Source organism: Schistocerca serialis, chromosome 2, assembly GCF_023864345.2.
Source record: "Schistocerca serialis cubense isolate TAMUIC-IGC-003099 chromosome 2, iqSchSeri2.2, whole genome shotgun sequence".
Taxonomy (NCBI): domain Eukaryota; kingdom Metazoa; phylum Arthropoda; class Insecta; order Orthoptera; family Acrididae; genus Schistocerca; species Schistocerca serialis.
This window is the reverse complement of record NC_064639.1, coordinates 612,898,522-612,924,708: the sequence shown is the minus strand read 5'-3', so window position 1 is coordinate 612,924,708 and position 26,187 is coordinate 612,898,522. Positions and strand designations below refer to the sequence as shown.

General features: G+C 39.8%; 1 protein-coding gene across 1 annotated transcript in view; it reads left to right on the top strand.

The window, feature by feature from the left end:
* The window catches only part of LOC126457659 (RAD50-interacting protein 1), a 121,347-nt gene that overhangs the window by 78,670 nt on the left and 16,490 nt on the right, over nucleotides 1-26,187 (top strand). The window contains exons 7-9 of the mRNA XM_050094151.1: nucleotides 2,300-2,465; nucleotides 11,088-11,256; nucleotides 20,013-20,206. Of these exons, the coding sequence (XP_049950108.1) occupies nucleotides 2,300-2,465; nucleotides 11,088-11,256; nucleotides 20,013-20,206 (529 nt within the window). The remainder of the gene's footprint in view (nucleotides 1-2,299; nucleotides 2,466-11,087; nucleotides 11,257-20,012; nucleotides 20,207-26,187) is intronic.

Sequence of the window (26,187 nt, the reverse complement as noted above, 5' to 3'; positions counted from 1 at the left end):
CACCAGATGGTAGAGTTTCGTCAGGAGTGGTCTCCCAAGGCTGTCAGTAGTTCTAATGGAATGTTGTCTACTCCCGGGGCCTTGTTTCGACTCAGGTCTTTCAGTGCTCTGTCAAACTCTTCACGCAGTATTATGTCTCCCATTTCATCTTCATCAACATCCTCTTCCATTTCCATAATATTGTCCTCAAGTACATCACCCTTGTATAGACCCTCTATATACTCCTTCCACCTTTCTGCTTTCCCTTCTTTGCTAAGAACTGGATTTCCGTCTGAGCTTTTGATATTCATACAAGTGGTTCTCTTTTCTCTGAAGGTCTCTTTAATTTTTCTGTAGGCTGTATCTATCTTACCCCTAGTGAAATAAGCCTCTACATCCTTACATTTGTCCTCTAGCCATCCCTGCTTAGCCATTTTGCACTTCCTGTCGATCTCATTTTTGAGACATTTGTATTCCTTTTTGCCTGCTTCATTTACTGCATTTTTATATTTTCTCCTTCCATCAATTAAATTCAGTATTTCTTCTGTCACCCAAAGATTTCTACTAGCCCTCGTCTTTTTACCTACTTGATCATCAGCTGCCTTCACTACTTCATCCCTCAAAGCTACCCATTCTTCTTCTACTGTATTTCTTTCCCCCATTCCTGTCAATTGTTCCCTTATGCTCTCCCTGAAACTCTGTATAACCTCTGGTTTAGTCAGTTTATCCAGGTCCCATCTCCTTAAATTCCCACCTTTTTGCAGTTTCTTCAGTTTTAATCTACAGGTCATAACTAATAGTGTGTGGTCAGAGTCCACATCTGCCCCTGGAAATGTCTTACAATTTAAAACCTGGTTCCTAAATCTCTGTCTTACCATTATATAATCTATCTGAAACCTTCTAATATCTCCAGGATTCTTCCATGTATACAACCTTCTTTCATGATTCTTGAACCAAGTGTTAGCTATGATTAAGTTATGCTCTGTGCAAAATTCTACCAGACGGCTTCCTCTTTTATTTCTTACACCCAATCCATATTCACCTACTATGTTTCCTTCTCTCCCTTTTCCTACTCTCGAATTCCAGTCACCCATGACTATTAAATTTTCGTCTCCCTTCCCTACCTGAATAATTTCTTTTATCTCATCATACATTTCATCAATTTCATCATCATCTGCAGAGCTAGTTGGCATATAAACTTTTACTGTAGTAGGCATGGGCTTCGTGTCTATCTTGTCCACAATAATGCATTCACTATGCTGTTTGTAGTAGCTTACCCGCACTCCTATTTTTTTTTTATTCATTATTAAACCTACTCCTGCATTACCCCTATTTGATTTTGTGTTTATAACCCTGTAGTCACCTGACCAGAAGTCTTGTTCCTCCTTCCACCGAACTTCACTAATTCCCACTATATCTAACCTTAACCTATCCATTTCCCTTTTTAAATTTTCTAACCTACCTGCCCAATTAAGGGATCTGACATTCCATGCTCCAATCTGTAGAAGGCCAGTTTTCTTTCTCCTGATAACGACATTCTCTTGAGTAGTCCCCGCCCGGAGATTCAAATGGGGGACTATTTTACCTCTGGAATATTTTACCCAAGAGGACGCCATCATCATTTAACCATATAGTAAAGCTGCATGCCCTTGGGAAAAATTACGGCCGTAGTTTCCCCTTGCTTTCAGCCGTTCGCAGTACCAGCACAGCAAGGCCCTTTTGGTTAGTGTTACAAGGCCAATCAGTCAATCATCCAGACTGTTGCCCTTGCAACTACTGAAAAGGCTGCTGCCCCTCTTCGGGAACCACACGTTTGTCTGGCCTCTCAACAGATACCCCTCCGTTGTGGTTGCACCTACGGTACGGCTATCTGTATCGCTGAGGCACGCAAGCCTCCCCACCAACGGCAAGGTCCATGGTTCATGGCCGGGGGGGGGGGGGGGGGGGGGGGGGGGGGGGGGGGGAGCGGCGAGGTCCATGGTTCATGGCCGGGGGGGGGGGGGGGGGGGAGCGGCAAGGTCCATGGTTCATGGCGGGGGGGGGGGGGGGTGTATGGTGCTATTGTGGCATATTCTAACTTTCAATTTCAGCAGTTTTTGTCCAATCTTATTCAGTTTTCAGTCCCAAGAAATTTATGATCTATAGATAGAATCAGTTTCTTTTTTTTAAAAATTTATTGAGATTGTGAACCACTGCATTATGCCTTGAGCATTAAATTATGCGTTTCATTTTGATAGACATGCTTGTATTTTACAGTTTACTTTGGCTCTGTGAAGAGTTGTTTGTTTTAATAACACAGATATTATGAAAAATTTAACAGATGCAGTAGAAAAGATGGATGCTATGCTGAGCTCGGAAACTGCTTGGCAGCCGTTAACAACAGCAGATGTTGATGAATTGCGTATTACTGAAGTTGGTGAAAGCTTCTTGACACTGCTACTCACCATTACAGAACGATATAGCTGTCTTCCCCAGCCTGGACACAGGTATGTTGCATAAACTGTATACTAATTTTTCTGTACTGCATAATTCTCTCTGTTTCTTGAAAGCAGTCACCTGTCTTTTATGTTGAGTGTAGAAATAAATGTCAGCATGTTTCTGAATTCCTCGTAGTCTCATAGGATTTATGGAGAGCGCTGGGGAGATAATATTTTAAACAATGACTCATGTTTGAGGAGGTAATGCTTCTGTGCTATACGCATAAGAATAACTTTGCGTGATTCCAGTATTTATTACATTTTGAACCAACTAAGTAATTGGTATCAATCTCCAGTGCTAACCACTGTAGTAGTAGTAGTAGTAGAAGAAGAAGAGGAAGAGGTATTAAGAGCATAATGTGATATGTGAATACTGTACTTTTGCGTGTACATTCTCTTAAGTTTTCAGGGGGGAAAAACCTTGACTCGACAGTGGAGTGTATACCATAATGAAATTTTAAATCTGTGTGGTGGACCAGGAGTCAAACATGAACTCTTGTTATTAGCAGACAGTGAATGCACTGTATTGATTGAGCTAATCTGGTGTGGGTTGTGTATTGGCTTGGAACTTCAGTCTTCCACTGTTTCTCTTCTGCCCTCCAGACTCCACAGAGACTTCCCCGCAGTCATTACTGGATTAAAACTCCTGAGAAAAAGGCTGTGACAGGGAATGGCTTAGCAATAGCCGAATGGCTGTAGGAGGAGGAGAGGGTGGGTGACTCATGCTTGGATAGTTTTAATTGAATTAATGATTTGGTAAATAATTGGTTTGCATGATGATTAACAAAACAGTAAATTACAACCAATGCCTTTCAAGTAATTATTAAGTCCTTTTCTGCAAATAGTCTCTTTCTTACCTTTGAAAAAAAAAAAATGCAATATACAGTCATGAGCTAGGAAGTGGGAGGGGAGAATCATCTTAACCAGATGCAACACTTTCTACACTTTCAGATTCAGCAGTATTTACATTCTGAATCATTAGAAGAAGTCAAAGACAAACTTATCAATAAATTAGCATATTTTGACTGTTTTCATTTACTAATGTTATGTGGGGTAATATTCGCCGCTTTACCTCGGAGGATGTCTCCAGCACTTGGAGACGAAACATCAGGGGAGAGTTTTATACATCGACCACGGCCCGGAAGTTTTAAGTGAATCATATTTATTTTGGTGTAGTAGACTATGTACCAAATATCCATAGGACTGGTGGCTGCTATTTATAAATAATATTTAGTCTTTATTTATTTTCCCTGTACATACAAACAAACTGTTTCCAAAAGTTTGAAGCTGAAGTGGCCTGTTGTTAACTGTAGAAAGATGAGCTTGAACATAAATTTCATCCACCAGCCTTGCAGCATATGACCAGGGTCTTGCAGTTGGCTGCAGATGTAGATAATATGCATTGTGGTCAGGGGAAGATCACACTTCAGCATATTGACCTTTCAGTGCTGCACTCACACTCGCACCCTGTTCAGTTGGTTGATTGATTTGGGGGAGGGGACCAAACAGCAAGGTCATCAGATTAGGGAAGGAAGTTCCTTTCAAAGGAACCATCCCAGCATTTGCTTGAAGTGATTTAGGGAAATAACGGAAAACCTAAATCAGAATAGTTGGATCCGGGTTTGAACTGTCGTTCTCCTGAATGCAAGTCCAGTGTGTTAACCTCTGTGCCACCTTGCTCAGTCCCTGTTTCCCTCTTTAGTATGCATCACATACCGCAGGGGGAGTCACTACCAAAAACAAGCTCTTATTTTTGGCAGATTCCATTTTTCTCTTCCATCTCTTCAGGCAATGCCTCTGGAGGGCATCCACTAGCAACTGTGTCCTTTGCAAGAAACTTTTCCTAGATCATAGACTTTTCCTGCAAACCATATTCCACGTATTTTGTGCAGGGCTCCATCTTCATCCTCTCCATGTCTGACACAATGCTGTGTCTCTAGTGAGATAATACAGTGCCACAGAGAGCTTAGAAGTTATGCACTGGAGGTAGCTCCAAGCATCTCATCACAACACACAGTGACACATTTCTCTAGTTTCAGCCTTCTTTCCAAGTGTAGCAGCACTGCTATCTAGAGCAAAGTAGTTGTAAACAGTTACAAGCAATGTCATGTCTAACATTGACAGTAGTTGTGGGTTGGCACCTGATGTCCAGCTCATCAGGATACAGATGGTGTTCCTTGAAAAGAGTTTGCCTTTGATTTTGATACAGTTGATGCAGTTTAAGTGTTTAAACAGGGTATAAACCATAAAATATAAGCCAACAGGTATACCAAAAACTCGCACCACAGATATTGCAGAAATGGAAAGTGCTATTGATATGCCGTTTTTGCAGACTGGATCAGAGGTCAAGGACTCATATTGTTTGCCAATAAATGGATTGTAATAATACTTAGAAAGTGTGTTTTTTGTGCAAACATACACTTTTTTAAAATGGAACAATGGCTATTGGCATTAACAAACTAAAAGTAAGATAAATTAGAATGTCAGTAGTTTTTGTTGCAGGATTCTAGTCTGAATTGTTTATGGGATATTGTATTTTGAAAACTTTCCACACCAACACTTGTTTGTGTAATTGCTAGGTATGATGTTGTTATGTTTGCTTACAGTGTGCTTACATGTTCCTTAAGTGCATTGCGACTTGCTAGTCAGTTAGTGTGTGACAGTTCAAGCATTACTTCTTGAGTGGACGATGGAATTTACCAATGCAAAAAAAGTTGATATGTTCATCAGGCATAGTTTGTATGTCCTGGTAGACAGCGTCTTTCAGCTTTCTGGCTTTCCCTACAGAAAAAGTCTGAAAGCATCAAATCCAGGGAACAAGCTGGCCAAGGTACAGGTTCTTTGTGCCCAGTGCAACAATTTGTAAACAATTTGTGGAGACATGCTGTAGTATTTTGTGCACTATAAACTGGACAGCCATCATGTTGGTACCACGAGTTCCCCCTGGTCTGCAGAGTTACATCTTACAGCATCCATAGAAGATGGCCTGTCAGGAGGCTGGATACTTGTGCATGTTCAGTGTTCAGTATTTTGCCTGACTCGTGCCCCTTTCTCGTGGAAGCTAAGCTACGGATCAACTTCAACAATAGCAAAAACATTAATTTCATCCTATTCTGTCATCTCTTGTTTCCTTCTGTTACGTTGTCAAGGTGTTACGCTACTGCTTTCATGTAACTAGTTGAACAGGTTAATAAATTACTGCTGAGATGGTTGACATCTATTGGAATATCGTGACGCATACACCATACATGAATGAACTGCATTCTTCCTGCAGTCTCCAGGTATCGCACTAGTGTCGAAATGGGAAATTTTCAAAATATGATATCTCGTAAATGCCTCACACTAGATACCTGAAACAAACACCACTGGCATTCTAATTTATCCTACTTTTAATTTGTTAATGTCAATAGGCATTCTCCACATGAAGAAGTGTATGTCTGCATGAAAGATACACTTTCTAACTATTATTACAATCTGTTTATTGTCTAACAATACGAGCTCTTGACTACCAATCCAGTCTGTGAAAACCGCACATCAATAGCACTTTTCATTTTTGCAATATTTGCAGTGTTAAGTTTTAGGTGATTCACCCTGTATAATACGTGGTGTTTGTTTATAATCATATTGTCAGCACCTCTTGAAAGAATTAGATATTTTTGCTACTTGTTCACAATGCACCTGTTTCTTATGAAATTTAATGCAAATAATCCATCACTGTTCAAAATCAATAATAAAGACTGTGAATACTTGAGAAAAGAAGACTTATATAACATTTGGCAAATACAGTAAAACATTGAAATAACAGATATCCCTGGGGAAAATAAAAATGTTCACTTTTAAGAAGTGTCCGCTATTCAGAAATGGATAAAAATAGAGTATACAATATGGTTCATACAATGTGCTGTAGATAGAAAAGTATACTGTACAACTGTATACTGAGTAAGTACTGATTAGGGAATATAAACCAGTTAGGACTAAAATAGTCATTAATAATAAAGCAATAGAGCAGGCTTACAAAATAGTTTATCTTGAATGTGATATTACTTATCTATCAAATGATAAAGTGAGTAGAAAACTACAGACAGTACAGTATGTATGTGGAACAATTGGATGGTATATTAAAAGTAGCAAAAGAGATGCATTGTAACTGTACAAAGTCATATCAGTACCAACATTGTTACATGGATGTGAAAGTTGGACACTTACTAAACACCACATCAGAAGGGTATAAAGTGTAGAGATGAGATCTCTGAATGCAGTAGATAGTCACAGTTATCTAAGAGGTAGAGAAATAAAGATTTCAAGACAGAATTAAACATATTTAAACTAATTGGAGTTGTAGTGAAGTACAGGATCTACCAGAAAGCATCTATAACAATAATGCAAGAAATTAGAACACCAAAGTTACTAATGAATGATAAGCCACAAAACAAGGAAGAAAGTATTTGACTGGTTACCAACCCTGGTTGTAAGGCTGGTTCTATTATCAGTAGCTGGAAGAAATGCAGTGTTACATTTTACTGCCTATTGACACTGCTCCTGTCTTACTGTTCTGGACTTACCATGCACCAGAAGAATATAGTAGCTGTGGTTGCATGTCCTAGTACTTAAAATTAGCCAAAGTACAGGGTGGCTATAATTAAAGTTTGAGTTTCAAAATGCTGTAAAAGTAGAACTGCTGCTCAGAACAACATCAAATTTGAATGGAATATTATCAAAGGAGGTGGAAAATGTTATTGAAATAAAAAAATTTAAAGAAAGTTTTCCTGCTAGATGGATTCAGCTACAAATGACAGATGAATCAAAATTTGACAGCTATGGCATGAGTTACATATTAAACCGACCATATTGTGCAATTTTCATTACTGCACAAGTCTGGCATTCAACATTTGTGGCACTGTTAGTTAGGTAAGCCCATCCACTATGGCTAGGTCGTATCACACCAGGTGGAAAAAATCGGTTTTTAATTGTCCAGAGTCCAAAAAACCACATAAAAAGCAACAGTGAAATCAGTTTTTAATTGTCATGACACTGGTGCAAGCCTTTCAATATGCTGCTCACCATTTTCTGCCACAAGTTGAATCGAGAAACAGCATAACCCACAAAATATCGGAGTGTCTGGGGGGTCACATTCGGAATGCATTGTGCAATGCATGCCTTCAGTCCAGCTATGTTTATAATCGGAGCACTGGACACAGCATCTCTCAGATAAATGCACAGCTGGAGGCCACAGGGATTAAGATCAGGTTGTCAGGGTGACCAGGATGTAGGGAAGTGACCACCGATAATTCTAGCATTTCCAAAATGCCTCTGCAGCAGTTCTTCACTGGCTGTGCATTGTGAAGAGGACTGCCATCTTGCATGAAAGTGATCCTACCCACACATCCATACTGCTGAAGGGTTGGAATGATGTTGGTTGCTGTGTAAGTGAGACTAACAGTGTTTACCAGTGACAGTACAGGTAACAGACCCCACAGGACTCATCTCCTCGAAAAAATATGGCCCTGGAATAAATGATGCTGGCAACCCACATCACACAGTTACCTTTGCAGAATGAAACTAAAATGGAAATGAGCATTTGGCATCTGGGGGTAGGTCCAGCCACCTCGGTGCAGGTCTTATTACATTCAACGCCACATTGGGTGACCTGCACCCCAGGTGAGGATGGAATGATGATGAAGACAGCACAACACCCAATCCCTGAACGGAGAAAATCCCCGACCCAGCCGGGAATCGAACCCGGGCCCATAGGACGGCAGTCCGTCACACTAACCACTCTGCTATAAGGGCAGACTGCAGAATGAAGTGACACCAGTTGATATGAGACTGGTCCTCCAATTCTGTATGTTGACATGCCCTTGGAAATAGAAAAAGGATTCACCTCACCAGAAAATGTTCCATGGTCATTCCTGTCCACTTCTGTGCAAGCAGGAAGAAATAGAAAAAGGATTCACCTCACCAGAAAATGTTCCATGGTCATTCCTGTCCACTTCTGTGCAAGCAGGAAATTCTAGAGGAAATGTTTGTTTTACTGGCCAGCAAGCATGAAGCAACTCCTGAACACAGGTAATTTTGTACAGATATCAATGCAGGATGTTTCATAGAAGTTTATGCACTGTGCATACAGGTGTGCCCAAAGTTTGGTCAATTCCCAGTGCAGTGCATGTTTGCATGCCATCATTGCAGTGCATGTTTGCACGCCATCGCTTGCTCCTCCTACAATGTTGTGGTTCTTCCACTGGCATAGGATCAGTTGTTTTCCTCCCTCTGCCATGCTGCACTTCAAAAGAACCAACCTTTTTGAATTTGATAACTCTTTCTCCAGGCCCTTGGCAGATGTTGGACCTACACCCTTTATCAGATGCTTGATTGTCTGGAACTTCTGCAGAGCTACTGGTTCACAGTCACCATTCATGTGAAAGAGTGTTAACAGCAGTACACGAGCCTGCATTGAGGCAGTCATGCCGAGTGTGTCACATGCAAACTGAAGAACAGCTGTGTACTCAATCTTCTATTTTGCATATTCGGCCACTCACAGCACCATCTAGTGGTAACATTTTTGTTAAGTTTTTTTGGTTCCATAATGTACCCCCATCCTCTGATAAAATTCCATCCAAATTTGATGTCTTTATGCAGTGGTTCATTTTAGAGTGTTTCTAATTGGAACTATAATCACCTTGTAGATACAGTAACCTTCTTACTATTAGGGTCCAGGTTACCCACTTGGGGATTATTTGTGCATAGTTCGGCAGTTTTTGAAAAACAAATTTAAAAAATGAAGCCTCAAATATTATTTTATAGTTAGAAGGAATATTTACATTTAGAATACCCATTTTTTGTTGTGAAGACATAGCTGACCAAAATATCTGCAAATATTTAAATAGTGATGCTAATGAACTGGGATTTGAACAACTAAATTATGCAGATATAGTGAACAAAATGTGTCACAAATTTTGTTTGACTGTACTGGTGTTTTGTCTGTCTTTCAAATGAGAACTGGATCAGAAAAAAAAGTTAATGGAAAACAGAAGGGGGAAGTCAGGTGATCATTTCCCAAAAGTGAACTGAAAGCAAGTAATGTACTTTTGTAAATAAATGGTAAGTTCTGACAAGTAAATTGTAAGTAACGCTTGGGCTGTTAAATGTGACATGAAGCTTGTTTTGTAAACACAATAAATAGCAGTTTGAGGTAGAAAATGTCTATTATCCATGTTTTTTTCATTATCTGTTCAGTTGTGGCTCTGTATCAGCCTAACAGAGATCATCACAATGAGTTACAGGCAGTCAAGTCTGGTACAAAGATTACTGAAATGAGAGGTCATGCCACCGCTGGTAAAAAAGAAGAGAATGAATCTTATTGATTCACTGCCATGTGGATTCAGATAATTCCATGAAAAAATAAAATCACGGGAATTATAGCCTAAGGTGGAGTGCATCTGCATGCACTTCTGGCTCTCAGTCCTAGACTGTCGAGAAATTACGGGAAGTATGATCAGTATGAAATATGAGTGCAAAAGCAGTTTTTTGCTGGGTAATGGTGAAGTCTGTAGCTGCAACAGGCTCCAGCAGTTTGCTGTGCTCACACATCTATAGGTGGAAGGCCTGGGATGGCATATTGTGTAGGCACGACATTGGCAACTTCTTTCACTGACTTCCAGTTTTCTTCTCCCTCTGTTTGTCATGATTGTGACTCATATAGTCCGCTTGACCCTTTGTCATGTATTTTTCTGTTTTATACTTTTTAACAAGTAACAATGTATCCAAAATGCAATATAGTACAGCCCTGGTAATTCGAGCCCCTGCATTTCGGGCATGTAATTTGAGCTGGTTTTGAGTAATCTAGAGTGAAAACCTGTTTCCATGCATTTTCTGCATTGCCATTTTACATACTTTTGAATGTGTTACATTTTGAACATTCTTTTGATTTTCCATGTACAATACAGGTAAAACTATTATGTACTGTAGTTGGTTGTGTAGTAACATCCATACTGTAGTGAACCCACCATTTTCATGTTAATTTTAAAGTGTTGTACATGCGTACAGTGTACTGTACATATGTAACTATGTGTGTCGTAAAGTTTTAATTCATATGCTACAATGATGATGAGCTGAAAGAACATGTTACCACATGATTGAATACACAGGTGGCAACCTTCTATGAAGAAGGCATACAAAAACTTATGCCACATTATGACAAATGCCTACAAAATTCCGGAAGCTATGTAGAAAAGTAGTTTAACAGTTCTAGATTTTTGTACAATAAATATTTTTTCTGTATCTGTACATGTTTGTTTTGTATAACCAAATGGAACTTACTTTGTGGACATACCTCGTAGAAAGCAAAAGTATTTTCTGTAGCTGCAGCTGCTAAAGTGCAAACAAATTACTCCAGTGGAATTAGGACAATCCAGTCAGTTGGGCTAGATTAAGTTCACTAGTAATTTCATAGACAGCACACTGTCCATTACACTGAAATAATTGTACCTACCTCTTCAGCTATGCCAAACTAAAAAATGTTAGTATGTTGTAGAAATAATGTTATTGTATTGTCACCCTTTATAATTATTAATATTGGTGAAGGCTAAATGAAAGGGTACATTTTATGAATTATGTTTTGTTCACACATTTCAGGTTACAATTTCTGGAGCTGCAGTTGGAGTTGCTGGATGACTTCCGTGTCAGATTGCTTCAGTTACTTAATGAAGAACGACTTGAAGATCCACTCACCTCTCGTTTACCTACTATTCTGAATACTATTGCCTACATTTGTTCTGTACTTCAGGAATGGTCTCAGCTAACAGTTTGTATATATTATTATGCTAGACATGATACTAAATATACTGAGAATAGTATTTTTGTAATAATGCTGTGTGATTTATGGTTTCAAGGATTCCCACAAACTCTCTTCTTAGAAAGTTTGAATTCCACTCTGTGTGGAGTACCTTTTCTTACAACATCCTCATTGAAAATATTTAAAAGATTTGTTGTTTATTGATTAGATTGGTCAGCATACAGCATACTGCCATAAATTAGCCTGTCACTAGCATTTTTGCATTGCAGTAGAGGTTTCACTCTCTCTGCTGATGTTATGGGGTTATTTTGCTGAAGTATGTACTTATTCTGCATAGTACAATTCACCTAGAGCAGTATATGGAGTAAATAGTTAACTTTTGGAATGATTGTATCACTCTGTGGTGGAGTGTGCAGTGTTATAGGACTTCGTAATGGTTGAAGTTGTGAGCTCAACAGAGGCTTGAACCAGAACCTCTGACAATGATTACAGAATTGCTGGCATGAGAAAGTATGTGTAAGTGTATGGGCAAGACTTGAGAACAAATAAGATGTGATTCTCAATACAAATACACCAGAAAATACATCCGATGAGATAAGAGTGTGCCCCATGGAATCATAAGAAAAGAGCTGAACACCCATGTGCTTGTCCCCCACAGCCGGAAAGTTAATTGATGCGTTATGCAATTTTCCTTTTTGATATTACATTCATGTTGTAAGTACAAATGGAGACTTAATGTTGTGAAAATTAATTAACTAATTCCCACACAGCTGTAAAATGGGAATGATCCTTACTGCAACTACCAACAGTTTTCAATATTTAAAATACGGCTCGCTCCTTTGTGTCTTGTCTTTCTTCCATTTCATTAATAAAAGTTACTTTGGGCATTAAAAAAATCAACTTCAGTATAAGTTATGTAACTAAATGAAAACTGTATTTTACATCACAGAAACTCGCATTCAGCATTTTTAGGGAAGTATAAGATTTTTTTGATTTAGTTACTTCTGGTGTGATTATTATCAAGATCTTGAGAAGCTGGTACACTTTTACGACACTGATTTTATGTCATATCAGTCACATACACTTCATGCAAGGAGTGAAACAGCTCATGCCCATAATTAAAAACTGCTTTTAATAAATAATTTAAATTTAAATCACATAGTCAACCAAAACTGCTGTTTTTGTTCAGCTGAAAAAAATATAAAAGCAATAAGATAAAGAAAAATGGCTATGAATGTGCTGAAGGAATCAGTACAATTCTTCAAGGTGGCCAGTTTTGATGTCATTCAGTTTCACTCCTACTTTCCAGACTACTCAGAAGCTCTCCAGCCTATCTTGTCAAGGTAGGGCCCCAAGAAGTGAGGATAACACGGGAAACACCTTAGCCGCAGTCTGTGAGTCTTTAACAGGGTCAGGTCCCTTTTTGATACACCCAATTTTACTGTGTCAACCAGTTTTATGGTTTGCCACAGAATAATATATTCATTCTGGAGGAAGATCGAACATTGCACAGAAATAATCATCTTTGTGGTGTGTATCGAACAGCCAACAAATAGCAGTGAAAATAGTAAAAATGTTTCAGCAGGTACACTATGTGATCAAAAGTATCCGGACACCTGGCTGAAAATGACGTACAAGTTCATGGCGCCCTCCATTGGTAATACTGGAATTCGATAGGGTGTTGTCCCACCCTTAGCCTTGATGACAGCTTCCACTCTCGCAGGCTTATGCTCAATCAGGTGCTGGAAGGTTTCTTGGGGAATGGCAGCCCATTCTTCACAGAGTGCTGCACTGAGGAGAGGTATCAAAGTCAGTCGGTGAGGCCTGGCATGAAGACAGCGTTCCAAAACATCTCAAAGGTGTTCTACAGCAATCAGACCAGCCCGTTGCTCTTCAACAGTGGGAAGGAATAATATCAGTGTAAGCCCATGCTGTGATAGTTCCATCCAAAATAACAAGGGGTGCAAGCCCCCCTCGATGAAAAACATGACCACACCATAACACCAACGCCTCCGAATTTTACTGTTGGCACTACACACGCTGGCAGGTGACATTCACCAGGTATTTGCCATACCCACACCCTGCTCAGATTGACACATTGTGTACTGTGATTCGTCACTCCACAACATGTTTTTCCACTGTTCAATCATCCAATGTTTATGCTCCTTACACCAAGCGAGGTGTCCTGTGTCATTTACCGATGTGATGTGTGGCTTATGAGCAGTCGCTCGACCATGAAATCCAAGTTTTCTCACTTGCCGCCTAACTGTCATAGTACTTGCAGGGGATCCTGATGCAGTTTGGAGTTCTTTTCTGATGGCCTGGATAGATGTCTGCCTATTACACATTGCGACCCTCTTCGACTGTCGGGGGTCTCTGTCAGTCAACAGACAAGGTCAGCCTGTCTGCTTTTGTGCTGTACGTGTCCCTTCACATTTCCATTTCAATATCACATCGAAAAAAGTGGACCTAGGGATGTTTAGGAGTGTGGAAATCTCGCGAACAGACGTATGACACAAGTGACACCCAATTACCTGACAACGTTTGAAGTTCGTGAGTTCCACGGAGCACACCGTTTTGCTCTCTCACAACGTCTGATGACTAATGAGGTTCCTGATATGGAGTACCTGGCAGTAGGTGGCTGCACAATGCACCTAACATGAAAAACGTGTTTTTTTTTTTTTTTTGGGGGGGGGGGGGGGGGTCTCGATATTTTTGATCACATAGTGTATGTTTAGTGTTTTACATGAAATAAATTAATGGAAGTTTACTAACAGAGTAAGTTTATATAAATGTCAGTGTAAGCTTTTGTTGCAGACTCAATTTCAGTTGTTTGAAAATACCCCTGAGCAATGAACCATCTCAACTTATGGTTAGTAAAAGTCAAGTACAGTCTATGTCACTCAACTCAGGAATGGGTTTCCAGGCTTGCTGCAGTCTTTCATTCATCATGACACTAGGATAGGAAGGGTGGTAAGCACATTGTCCCGGCTGCCTTTTACCCACATGAAAGGTGCCTGGTATTCTCTTTTGTGATAGGCTGAGTAGACATGTGTCCATCCTGGACAGACTGAAATGAGGAATAATACCGACACTGGGATTGAACCTAGGACCTTCAGGACTCGAATCTAATACTCTACCCAGTAGACTACCACCACCGCTCTTATGGTTAGAGCGAGAGTTAAAAGCATCGGTGCCAGCCTGTTCAGCGAGTTTGTTGCAAGAATATAGAAAACTCAGTACACATCTCTGCGACAGCTGAATTAAACTTCAGGTTGAATTAAGTGGGACAATGGGAAGCCATAGAATGACATGGTGGAATGTCATATCTGAAATTCATTAAGTGAGACCCTTATTCTCATACATAGCTCCCATCATTGCTGTTATGTTGTCGTTCTAATGAATGTTTCTTTATTATATGCCAACTTGCCATGAACAGATTTCTGAGAATGAGTAAATAGGAAACACATCTACAATGTGGGGTGTAAAACAATTGTTGAGGGACCTAACCACATCTAAAATTGGCAACTTGAGGTATACTGATGAGTGGAATTTGAAATGTGGTTTATTCATCTTGTAACATAGAATTTTCAGTTATAATAGAGGGAAACATTCCACGTAGGAAATATATATCTAAAAACAAAGATGATGTGACTTACCAAATGAAAGTGCTGGCAGGTCGACAGACACACAAACAAACACAAACATACACACAAAATTCAAGCTTTCGCAACAAACTGTTGCCTCATCAGGAAAGAGGGAAGGAGAGGGAAAGACGAAAGGATGTGGGTTTTAAGGGAGAGGGTAAGGAGTCATTCCAATCCCAGGAGCGGAAAGACTTACCTTAGGGGGTAAAAAGGACGGGTATACACTCGCACACACACACATATCCATTCACACATATACAGACACTAGTGGATGGATATGTGTGTGTGTGCGAGTGTATACCCGTCCTTTTTACCCCCTAAGGTAAGTCTTTCCGCTCCCGGGATTGGAATGACTCCTTACCCTCTCCCTTAAAACCCACATCCTTTCGTCTTTCCCTCTCCTTCCCTCTTTCCTGATGAGGCAACAGTTTGTTGCGAAAGCTTGACTTTTGTGTGTATGTTTGTGTTTGTTTGTGTGTCTGTCGACCTGCCAGCACTTTCATTTGGTAAGTCACATCATCTTTGTTTTTAGAATTTTCAGTTAGTTTGATTTGATGTCTAGGAGACATGTCAAAAAAAAATTAAGTGAAATGCAGTTATTTATATTATTTTGTATATGTTTCTGAGATACTGCTCCAAAAACACATACTACACTTTCCAGTATATGGAAATAAGGTGTATAACTACCTTGTTCAAACTGTGAAGCTGTCCTCAATGAATTCTTCAATAGAATAATAATACATTTCCATCAGAAGAGTAAAGAGTAATCTTTTCAGTGATATAGCTCCATGCTAAATATATTATTGCCACTTATTTTATAGTAAATATTTAACTCCATATGCCCTGGTGTTTGGGCATAGAATCTTAAATGGTGTGTCGAGAATTAAAAACTTTGCAGTTATGACTAAACCAGAAAGAGGTTAGTATATGCTGATTTTTATGTAAGAATAATACCACCTAATGTACTGGGTGGTTATAATTAAATTTTCTGTACTTTAGTCAGTGTAGACAGAAAACTATTTATCCTGTGGGTTCAGACTGTGCAATGTAGGATTTGCATTTTTAGTAGTGTTAGTGTCATAACTTGCCATCCATTAGGATCCAATACTGGTAAGGCTTTGTAGGGATGAAACACAAACATCAGTGTGCATTACAGTTTGCAGACTGTCAACATGGGGTGTGCACAAAGTGAGCAGGGCTTTACTCATAAAGCTGTTGTAGCTAAACAACAGCAATAGTGCTGCTGCTCTTTGGGAGTATCAATGCATTAAAGGAACACAGAGAGGTCATCTATCTGCGCAAGAATTGAAGAACATGATTTGCAAGTTCAAATTAACTGTTGATTTGGGAACTGCTCATGGGAGAGTGGTCCAAGTGAATGGAACAAAGATTCGAGTTTTTCTAAGGTATTTCTGACACTTTCTAGAATTCTTTCAGGCATCTCATTTTCAATTATAACTGATGTATCATCAGCAAATAAAACTGTAGTAACCAAGTAATACATGAGACCAGTCCAAGTAACACAAATATGGCTGTATTCATGAAGCACTGAACAGTAACGGAAAACAGACTCTCATGGATCCCCACGTAACAAGATACAGTACACTGATGTAAACAGTACCCTGGCAGGACACACAAGAGACTCAGTCAGCACTGCATTGTCCATATTTGAGCATGGGCTACTGGTGGATGGCACAGCAGAGGCCGTGCCATGTGCACACTTCCTACTGGATACCTCCAGTGGCCGGCCTGTGCTGATACAGTTGGGGGGTGATTTGAGTGCGCACACACGGCAACCCATACTCGACACACTCACATGCACTAGTAGCAGGATACAACAAAACTGAATGAATATCAATAGCAAGCGGTAGGCTGTTTATATAGAAAAGGAACAGCTGGGGACTCAATATCAAACCTTTTGAGACTCCTTGGGAAATTTTTTTCCAGTTGAAGTAATTGCATGAATTTGAAGTTACAATTACTCTTTGTTTCTTGTCTTTTAAGTAAGAGTTGAACCATTGTAAAGCAGTGTCCCTATTTCCTTATATCTGTAGTTTGTGGAGAAGTAAGGAGTGGTACACTGAATCAAATGCTTTTGTCAGATCACAAAATATTCCTGTGACGTTTTTACCCTTAGCTTACATCGAGCATATTTTTTGAGTAAACTCATTGATGGCATTTACAGTCCTTTATCCCTGTTGGTACTGCAATTGGTTTTAAAAATTATGTTATCTATAGTAAGAAATTTTTGAATTTGTTTTGCTGCAATCTTTTTAAACACTAGAGAAAACCAGCAGAAGAGAGATAGGTCACTAGTTCCCCCATGTATCCACTGATCCATTTTTGAATAATTATTTTATCTCAGCACATTTCAGTGCATTCCTGCTCAAAAAATTGGTTTATAATAACTCGCAGTGGCAGTGAAATTATATTACATGCAGTCTTGATTATAGAAGTGGGTATTTCATCCCACCCAAATGAGGTTTTGTTTTTAAAAGACACTATTTGGTTTTCTACAATCATTTAGGTGACTTTCTAAACTGTTTAAAAGATGTGTTCTGGTTGTTTTCCAGGCTTGTGAAATTTGATTTGTCTTGATAGGCTGCCATATTTACATCAGGTCTTGTTACATTTAAGGAGGACTCATTGGAGCCATTTGACATCTGAACAGGATTCTGTGTTTCACTCAAAATTTCTTCCCTACTGCTGCTGCAGATGGAGTTTTGCCCTTGTGGATAAAGCATCTCTGTCATTGGCAGCACTTGTAGTTTCATTAGCATAAACTGGAAACCACTTGCTGTGGAATATATATGCAAACTTTGGCTTGACAGTTACCACACATCATGGCTTTGCAGAGAATGCATCCCTTCATGCATTGAACAGGAGTACAACACTGAAATTGCTTGGAGCTTTGTAGAACTAGACTGGAAGCAAGTTAACACAGTGTACTATGAGAGTTTGAGAGACAGAAATAAAGGAGGACATAGACTTAGTAATCAGTAATTATCAGCATTAATACAGTAATCATGTGTTTAGGTGGAAATTGAACAGGTAATGTAACAAACTGGAAGTGTCAGATCATGTTTTCACTATGAGCTATTTGGACCAAAACTGAACCAGGTTGTATTCAGCTCAATGATGGTATGGTTTGCCTTAGGATATTGGTTCACTTGAAATATGTGAGTATACTGTGGGTTGCCTAACTTTCAGGCAACTGCCTTTTACTTCCCACCTAATAAATGTTGTTTCTGTGTTAATATTAAGGATGAGTGCTTACCATAGGCAATTACAAGGAGGGAATACTTGCTTCCTCCCCCCCTCCCAAACTCACCCTCCCCCACCCCTCCTGAAATCTGGGGTACAGAAATTTTATTCGTTACAGAAATATCATACATCTTGGATAACTATGAATTAATATAATAAGTATTTAACATACAGTAATAAATTTTTTGTGTTTCCTATAATGTTTAGGTCTTGTGGCATGACACATCTCAAAACTGACCAACTTACACTGCAGAGCCAAAGCAACTGGTACACCTGCCTAATATTGTGTAGGGCCCACACGAGCACACAGAAGTGCCACAACATGACATGGCATGGACTCAACTAATATTTGGAGTAGTGCTGGAGGGAATTGACACCATGAATCCTCCAGAGCTGTCCATAAGTCTGTAAGAGGACAAGGGGGTGGAGGTCTCTTCTCAGCAGCTCATTGCAAGGCATCCCAGATGTGCTCAATAATGTATGGCAAATTAGGTGGCCAGCGGAAGTGTTTAAACTCAGAAAAGTGTTCCTGGAGCCACTCTGTAGCAGTTCTGGATGTGTGAGGTGTCACTTTGTCCTGCTGGAATTGCCCAAGTCTGCCGCAATGCACAATGGACATGAATTGATGCAGGTGATCAGATAGGACGCTTACGTATGTGTCACCTGTTAGAGTCGTTTCTAGATGTATCACTCCAACTGCACATGCCCCACACCATTACAGAGCCAGCTTGAACAGTCCCCTGATGACATGCAGGGTCCATGGATTCATGAGGTTGTCTCCATACCCATACACGTCCATCCACTCAATGTGATTTGAAATGAGACTCTTCCGACCAGGCAACATGTTTCCAGTCATCAACAGTTCAATGTCTTTGTTGATGGTCCCAGGCAAGGCATAAAGCTTTGTGTCATGCAGTCATCAAGGGTATACGAGTGGGTCTTTGGCTCCGAAAGCCCTTGTTGATAATGTTTCATTGAATGGTTCGCAACTGACACCTGTTGATGGCCCAGTATTGGAATCTGCAGCAGTGTATGGAAGTGTTGCACTTCTGTCATGTTGAACAATTCTCGTCAGCTGTCATTGGTCTTGTTCTTGCAGGATCTTTTTCTGGCTGCAGCAAGGTTGGAGATTTGATGTTGTACTGGATTCCTGATATTCACGGTACACTCATGAAATGATCATAAGGAAAAATCCCCACTTCATCCCTACCTTGGAGATTCCGTATCTCATTGCTCGTACTCTGCCTGTAGCACCACTTTCAAACTCACTTAAATCTTGATAACCTGCCATTGTAGCAGCAGTAACCAATATACAACTGCACGAGACAGTTGTTGTCGTACATAGGTGCTGCCGACTACAGTGCTGTATTTTGCCTGTTTACATATCTCTGTATTTGAATATGCATGCCTATACCAGTTTCTTTAGCACTTAAGCATTTGTATAAAAAATGGCTTTTAGCATCATACCCTTTCCTGGTTAAATTTCTGTGGATGCCCAAAGATGTTTACTATGATCCTTACCTTTTCCATTACTTATTGCATACTGCCACATACTATGTCATGTAAACTTGCTTCAAGTTGTAAGGAGCTGCAGGTTTCAAACCAGTGTTGAATAAATGTGCAGTCCCCATATTGCAGTGTTGTATGCTAACATGTCATGACAGTGTTTGTCTGAGTGGGAACTTTGGTTTGCTTAATTGCTAGTGGTTTGTAATTTATCATGGGATACTGCATTTCAAGTTATCACCTTTAGAGGCAGCTAGCTCTGTGAGAAACCATTTTGGATCCCCTATTGTATATGTGTGTCCATATTTATTTGTTGCAAACTTAAAGTGTTTTTTTTGTGTATTTCAGCATTTTTTACAGTTATATTTTTATAAATCTCAACTTCAAGGCAGTAATGAGAACAGTATAGAAAGCTTAGAAGGCACTGTGTTTGATGAACCTGTAGAACTGCTACTGCGTACAAAGACAGAACTTGTGACTGCCTTGTGTTATGCTGTAATAATGGATATCAAAGCTCGAAGCCGGGAGTATCGTAAAGACAGGTCAGTTTGATTTAGCACTGTAAATACACAACTTGTGAATATTTGTCTTATATGTACTAAAGTTGGAGTAATGTTGGATAATAGTACACATCGATTAGCAAAAACGCAATGTATTGGTACAGTACTTCTCCCATAAATGATTTCATAAGAAGGGTTTCTTGTAAGTATAATAGTATCTTAGATAGTTAAGTGAAAAGTCAGAAAAACAATTGCCGATAAATTTCTGCGTCAGAAACAGGTGCCAACCCGGGAAAGTTTTCAAAATTGTCCAGAAATGGCTATTTAAGCATGTAGAAAATTGGCAGTTGCAGATGAGTGGCTGAATTTCAGGTAAAATATTTTCTTGATAAAATTCTCTCAAGCTTCCATCCACGTCAAACAGTTCAAAATCCACAAGCTTTTGGCTGAGTACTGCTTTGCCATTGTCAAGTGGAGACTGTCTTTTGGTTGCTGATATCACCCGTACATAGCCATGCTGCCTTCTGTGATGTCACTCGTGCTCGCTCCAACATTGTATAAGATGCTATTTTCATTATGCTTCGTGCTTTAGCCTTCTGATGGCTAGGTCCTAGGCAGTGCTCAGTTGTAGACCGCCATTTTTATTGACTGTGTTGTCACAAATTTTTATTTCAGTCACTTCTTTTATGATGTTATCCCAGAAACTATTAGTCCATGTAATAATAAATGTCTCATCAAATTCAATATGATGTCCGTGTTCTAGAGCAAGTTCTTCCACTGCTGATTCCTCAGGATGCCAAAGACAAAAACGCCTCTAGTGTTCCACACAGCACTGATCAGCAGAACACACAGTCTGTGTGGCTGTCCACACATACAATATTTCATATACTCCTAGAGTTGTGAGGTGTACATTTTCTTTCACAGACTTCTCGAGTTATCAAATTTTCGTTTGAGCCTCAAAGACCAAATTGATTTTATGCCACTTTAAGGAGTGGCTAATCTTCCCTGTTACTGAACCACGGAATGATAAAAATGCAAACTTCCTCATGTTCTCTCACTTAAATATTTTCAGAAAGATGGCTTGTGAAATCTAGCAGGTATTGCAGTGATTTTCCTTGAATACTTTCTGTAAGTGGCTCAGTTCCCTCAGCGGGTTTATAGCATCTGAGACAGCTTTTGCGTTATGCACCAGGTCCTTAGAACAACAATTCTGCATCAGATGGTGATAATTGCTAGTGTGCAGATATCGATCTGTGTGGTTGGGTTTTCAGTAAACACTGTGGCTGATAAACACATTTGCTTTACAGTGGAGAAGGATGTCAAGGAACAGCAAGGCACCATTCTCTTCCACCATCATGAAGTTGATGTTGTCATGGACATTGTTGATGTGGCCCAAAAATTCTCCCAGCTTTTCATGTTCATCAGAACAGGCAACCTCATTAAAATATTCTCCAGCATACCAAAAATTCAATGAGATTAGAGTGTTCTTAAATAAGTCCTCTATGGCATCATCAAATAATTGGGAACACGTGTGAAAAATGACACCACATCAAAGCTGATCATAACATCTCCGTCTCTAAGACACAAGCATTTAATTTGATTCATGAAGTTGGTCTTATTCTTGATGTGGTGCACAAAATGACCAATGTGCAGAGTCAGGCCAAATGTTTCATGAGTCTGTAAGTCAAATGGCTCTGAGCACTATGGGACTTAAATTCTGAGGTCATCAGTCCCCTAAAACTTAGAACTACTTAAACCTAAATAACCTAAGGACATCACACACATCCATGCCCGAGGCAGGATTCGAACCTGCGACCGTAGCGGCCACGTGGTTCCAGACTGTAGCACCTAGAAACCGCTCGGCCGCCCCGGCTGGCAGTCTGTAAGTCAGTGATCCCATGGTGCTCACAGTGGGACATAGAGGCACATTCTTCTAGTGAACCTTCAGTAGGCTATACAATGTAGGTGGTCGTGGTGCCCAAGGGAGGAGATTTTTAATGACTTTCTCTTCCAGTGAAAACCTCTTGACAAACTCCGATGTCTTCGTCATTATTCCGGATGATACATCTCTTGATAATTTTTGACATGTCTCCTCCTGCAGCATCAACCGAACCTTCTCATGTGGCAGGACTACGAGGAGAGGATTTTTCCTGAGTGCTGTACGCTTTTGTGATGTTTGAGGTTGGCAGCTTGGATTTTGAGAGAATGCAGCCCATTTGTCGATGAATTTCTTCTACAGTTTCACTGGGCATCTTGCGAACAACTTGTTCCACAATATGTCAGCAAAAGGTGATGGTGCAAAACTAAGTCCCTTCTTAACAGTCAACTTGGCACTTGCGTCAATGTTTCTCGTCATCATCATATTGTTTACAGTGCATTCTATTGTTGTCCATCCTGCCCCATGCCATTGCTGTGAAAGCCTGCTCAATTTCCCTTTCTGCATTTCCATGGTTGTCCTCCCTGATGACATTTGTCATACTACTGTGGCTGCATCAATCAATTCCCAATCCAAAGCTGAGAGTGACTCTGTCAGCCACAGGTAGATAGTCATTAGCTCATGGCCGTTTGTATCCAACTGTTTAGTGGTCTTGCAGCAGGGCAAAAATGGCAAGACAAAATGTTCTATTGGCCGCAGCAGTGTTGACATGGTGGCTTACAAAAGCAAAAGTAGAATTGTCTTCTCTTCATGGCATGGCAGAGGAAGGCTAGAGAGCTTAATAAATTAGCCTCCATAAGACACAGCTTCCCTAAATGTTTTCAGCTGCACCACAGAATGTATTCAAGAAAAACAGCTACACCTACTGCCAGATTTCGCAAGCCATCTTTCTGAAAACACGTAAACTGAAGGACCCTGAGGAAGCTTGCATTTTTGCTGTTGTGTGGCACAGTAACAGTAAAGATTAGCTAACTCCTAAAGAGGCATAAAATTGATTCAGTCATCAGGACTCCAGAAAAGATCTGACAACTCATGAGGCCAGTGAAAGACAAGATATGCCTCAGAATGCCATGAGTATGTAAAATGCCTTGTGGATGTGTACAGTTTTATGTCGGACAGACTTTGTGTACCATTGAACAGCGATGTGTAGAACACAGTAGTTGTTTTCATCTTCAGTACCCTGAGCATGATCTAGAAAACAGATATTGTATTGCATTTGACAAGACATCTGTTACTACAGGGACTAACAGATGCTGGGATACCATCATAAAAGAAGTGATTGAGATAAAAATTTGTGACAACACCCCCAAATAAAGACAGTGGCCTGCAGCTAAGCACGACTTGGGATCTCTATCAGAAGGTCGAAATGGGCACACAATGGAAACATTACCTTTGGAGCAAGCAGAGTAATGTCACAAAAGACAGCACAGCTGTATAAGGACAATATCAGCAACCAAAAAATAGCCACCACTTGACAATGGATGAAGAGTACTGAGCTGAAAGCTTATGAATCTTAAACCACTTGACACGGCTAGAAGCTTGAGGCAATTTTATCTCTGCAAACTCAGGCATTCATAAAATATTTTCTGATACATGGTTCTTGGCCCAGAAAATAAATGTTCTCACTATTTCTTAGACAGTGAATTGTAAAGATTGATAATCTACTCTACCACAGTGGTGCAATTGTTTAGTTTTAAAAATATGTGAAATCCATACCTCCATTGCCACAGGAAGAGTCATTGTCTGATAGTATGCAATCACATACAGTGTACTGAAAAAAGGGAATTGACAATTTCATTTCATCATTGCCTGCCTGCTAGTGTGAGGAAGCATTCCTCTGACTTACCCAGCTGCCCATAGAGAAACTACAGTTTAATATGGACTCCAAATCAAGGTGAATCCTGGCATTTTTCACGCTAACAGGTAACTGTCAGACTATGAAAGAAGCAAAAAGTGTCAGGAAAAATCTTAGAATTGATTGGAGATTAGACCCTGGACATTTAGCTTTGTACTCTGGCACTTACCCTCTAAGTCACCTGGCCACACTAACAACTATAGTACATGAATTAATCAGGAGACTTATTTTTTATCAGTTTCAATAAATGTACTCCAAGAAATTCTCTTGTGCTACTCTGATACATTATTTATTTTATATTTACACTGAACTGTCTTTGACCCCCCCCCCCCCCTCTCTCTCTCTCTCTCTCTCTCTCTCTCTCTCTCTCTCCCTCCCTCCCCCCCCCTCTCCCTCTCTCTCTCTCTCTCTCTCTCTCTCTCTCTCTCTCTCTCTCTCTCTCCCCCTCCCTCCCCCTTCACAACATGTGAGTGCTCCTCGTCTTGCTCCATCTTTGTAATATTCCCTACACTGTTCCTCCTTCCTCCTTGAGGAAGAAACTAGCACTTTCTAATTCCAGGAATAGTTGTCTGCACTTTCAAAAGTGACTTTGAGTGGCATCAGAAATTTGCCACCTTAAGGTAATTTCTGACCACCCTTTTTGTCTCTGTAAAGTGCTTTTTATGGGTCAGTTCTATGATCACATCTGCCTAATCAGCTGGCACTCTTTCTTCATTCCAAATGTTGGCTATGCGTCAGTGTATTTGTTTCACAGTTGTATCTTCTCTCTTTTTAAGTAGTTCGACTTCTATTCTCTCTCTCCCTGCAGCTTTGTTGTTGGTGTTTTTGTTTGTTTTGGATTGCGACTACTGTCTCTGTCAGTGTTGGTGGTGCAGCTGAGTTATCTTCATTCTGATATTTGTGTTGTACTTCCATATTCAACATTTAAAAAGTTCTCAAAATATTCCATCAAAATTTCCATATCTGTTGCTCTTTCTGAAACTGTATTTTAATTTTTTATGTCTTTAATGCAATTTATCCATGGGTTACATTATTACCTCCAGTTTGTAAGCTTTCTATCCCTGCTGTTCCTTTCCAAATGATCTCCCTTATGACTTTAGCACTGTCGTCTCCAACAGTGAGCTTCATATCATATCCTGTTGGCTTATTAATTCCCTCTTCATGTTTATCATAGAAACATTCTTTCTTTTCATCCTTTGCTACCTAAGTTGGAGCTTGTAGCATAAGTGTTATTATATTTGTGAATCTACTACTTAGTTTCCTAACAACTATTCTGTTATCAACTGGGTGAAAATCAATTACTGCCACTGCTATTCTTTTACCAAATGTGAAGCCTACATCGTTGTTTAAATTTCCATCTCCCGGGATCCTCTGTAGTATATATGTGTTGGTATGTTTCCAGCTTCCCTTTTTCTGGGCACCTAATTTCTTGTAGCAGTGTTAAATCCATTTCATATCTACCAATTTCTTCTGACAGAATATGGAGTACCTCAAGTGATGCAAAGTTCTAAAGTTCTATACTCCACATTGTAAGTCCTTCTTCATAAACTGTTTTTGATATTTCTTGTTTCCATTTTCATCCACACCACATTCTTGATGTTTCATAACAAGTTCCTTTTGATGGGACAAATTGTTAGCCAGTGCCCGAACTCGAATCTGGAGGACCAGTAAAGTTATTTTCTCAAAGTGACTACATCAAACATCAGACCAAAAGAAATACAACACAACATGAAATGAAAGCAGAGGTGTCACAAGGTGACAGTAATCATCAGTGTGAATGCAGATATCAGGTTCACACTCTGAAAACTAAGTGGAAAACTGGCTGACATGCCTCTAAACTGCAAAGTCAGAACCCTTTATATGAAACATCATGTGAATCATTTAACCCTCAAGGGGGTTTGCCTATGTATAAATTGTGGTAACCACAAATAACATTGTTTTGTACTGTTCCATTGTTGTTTTACAGATGTGAGCCCACATCTATTCCTTCATTATTGCTTCAGCTAACACAGTGATAATCTGTGTTGTTGTATGCCCAAGTGAACAGCAGTAATATAAAATAAGCAGCAAGCCAGGTGAGAACAAAAATTACGATCCATGCAAGAAAATGACTCATATTCCAAGTTAGGAGCACAACCCCCTAATGAGGCAGTTGCCTATGAGGTAATAAGTGTTTGATAGGGATCTGATGCAACTGTGCTGTTTAATGCTCTGAGTGGGTCATTACTGAGC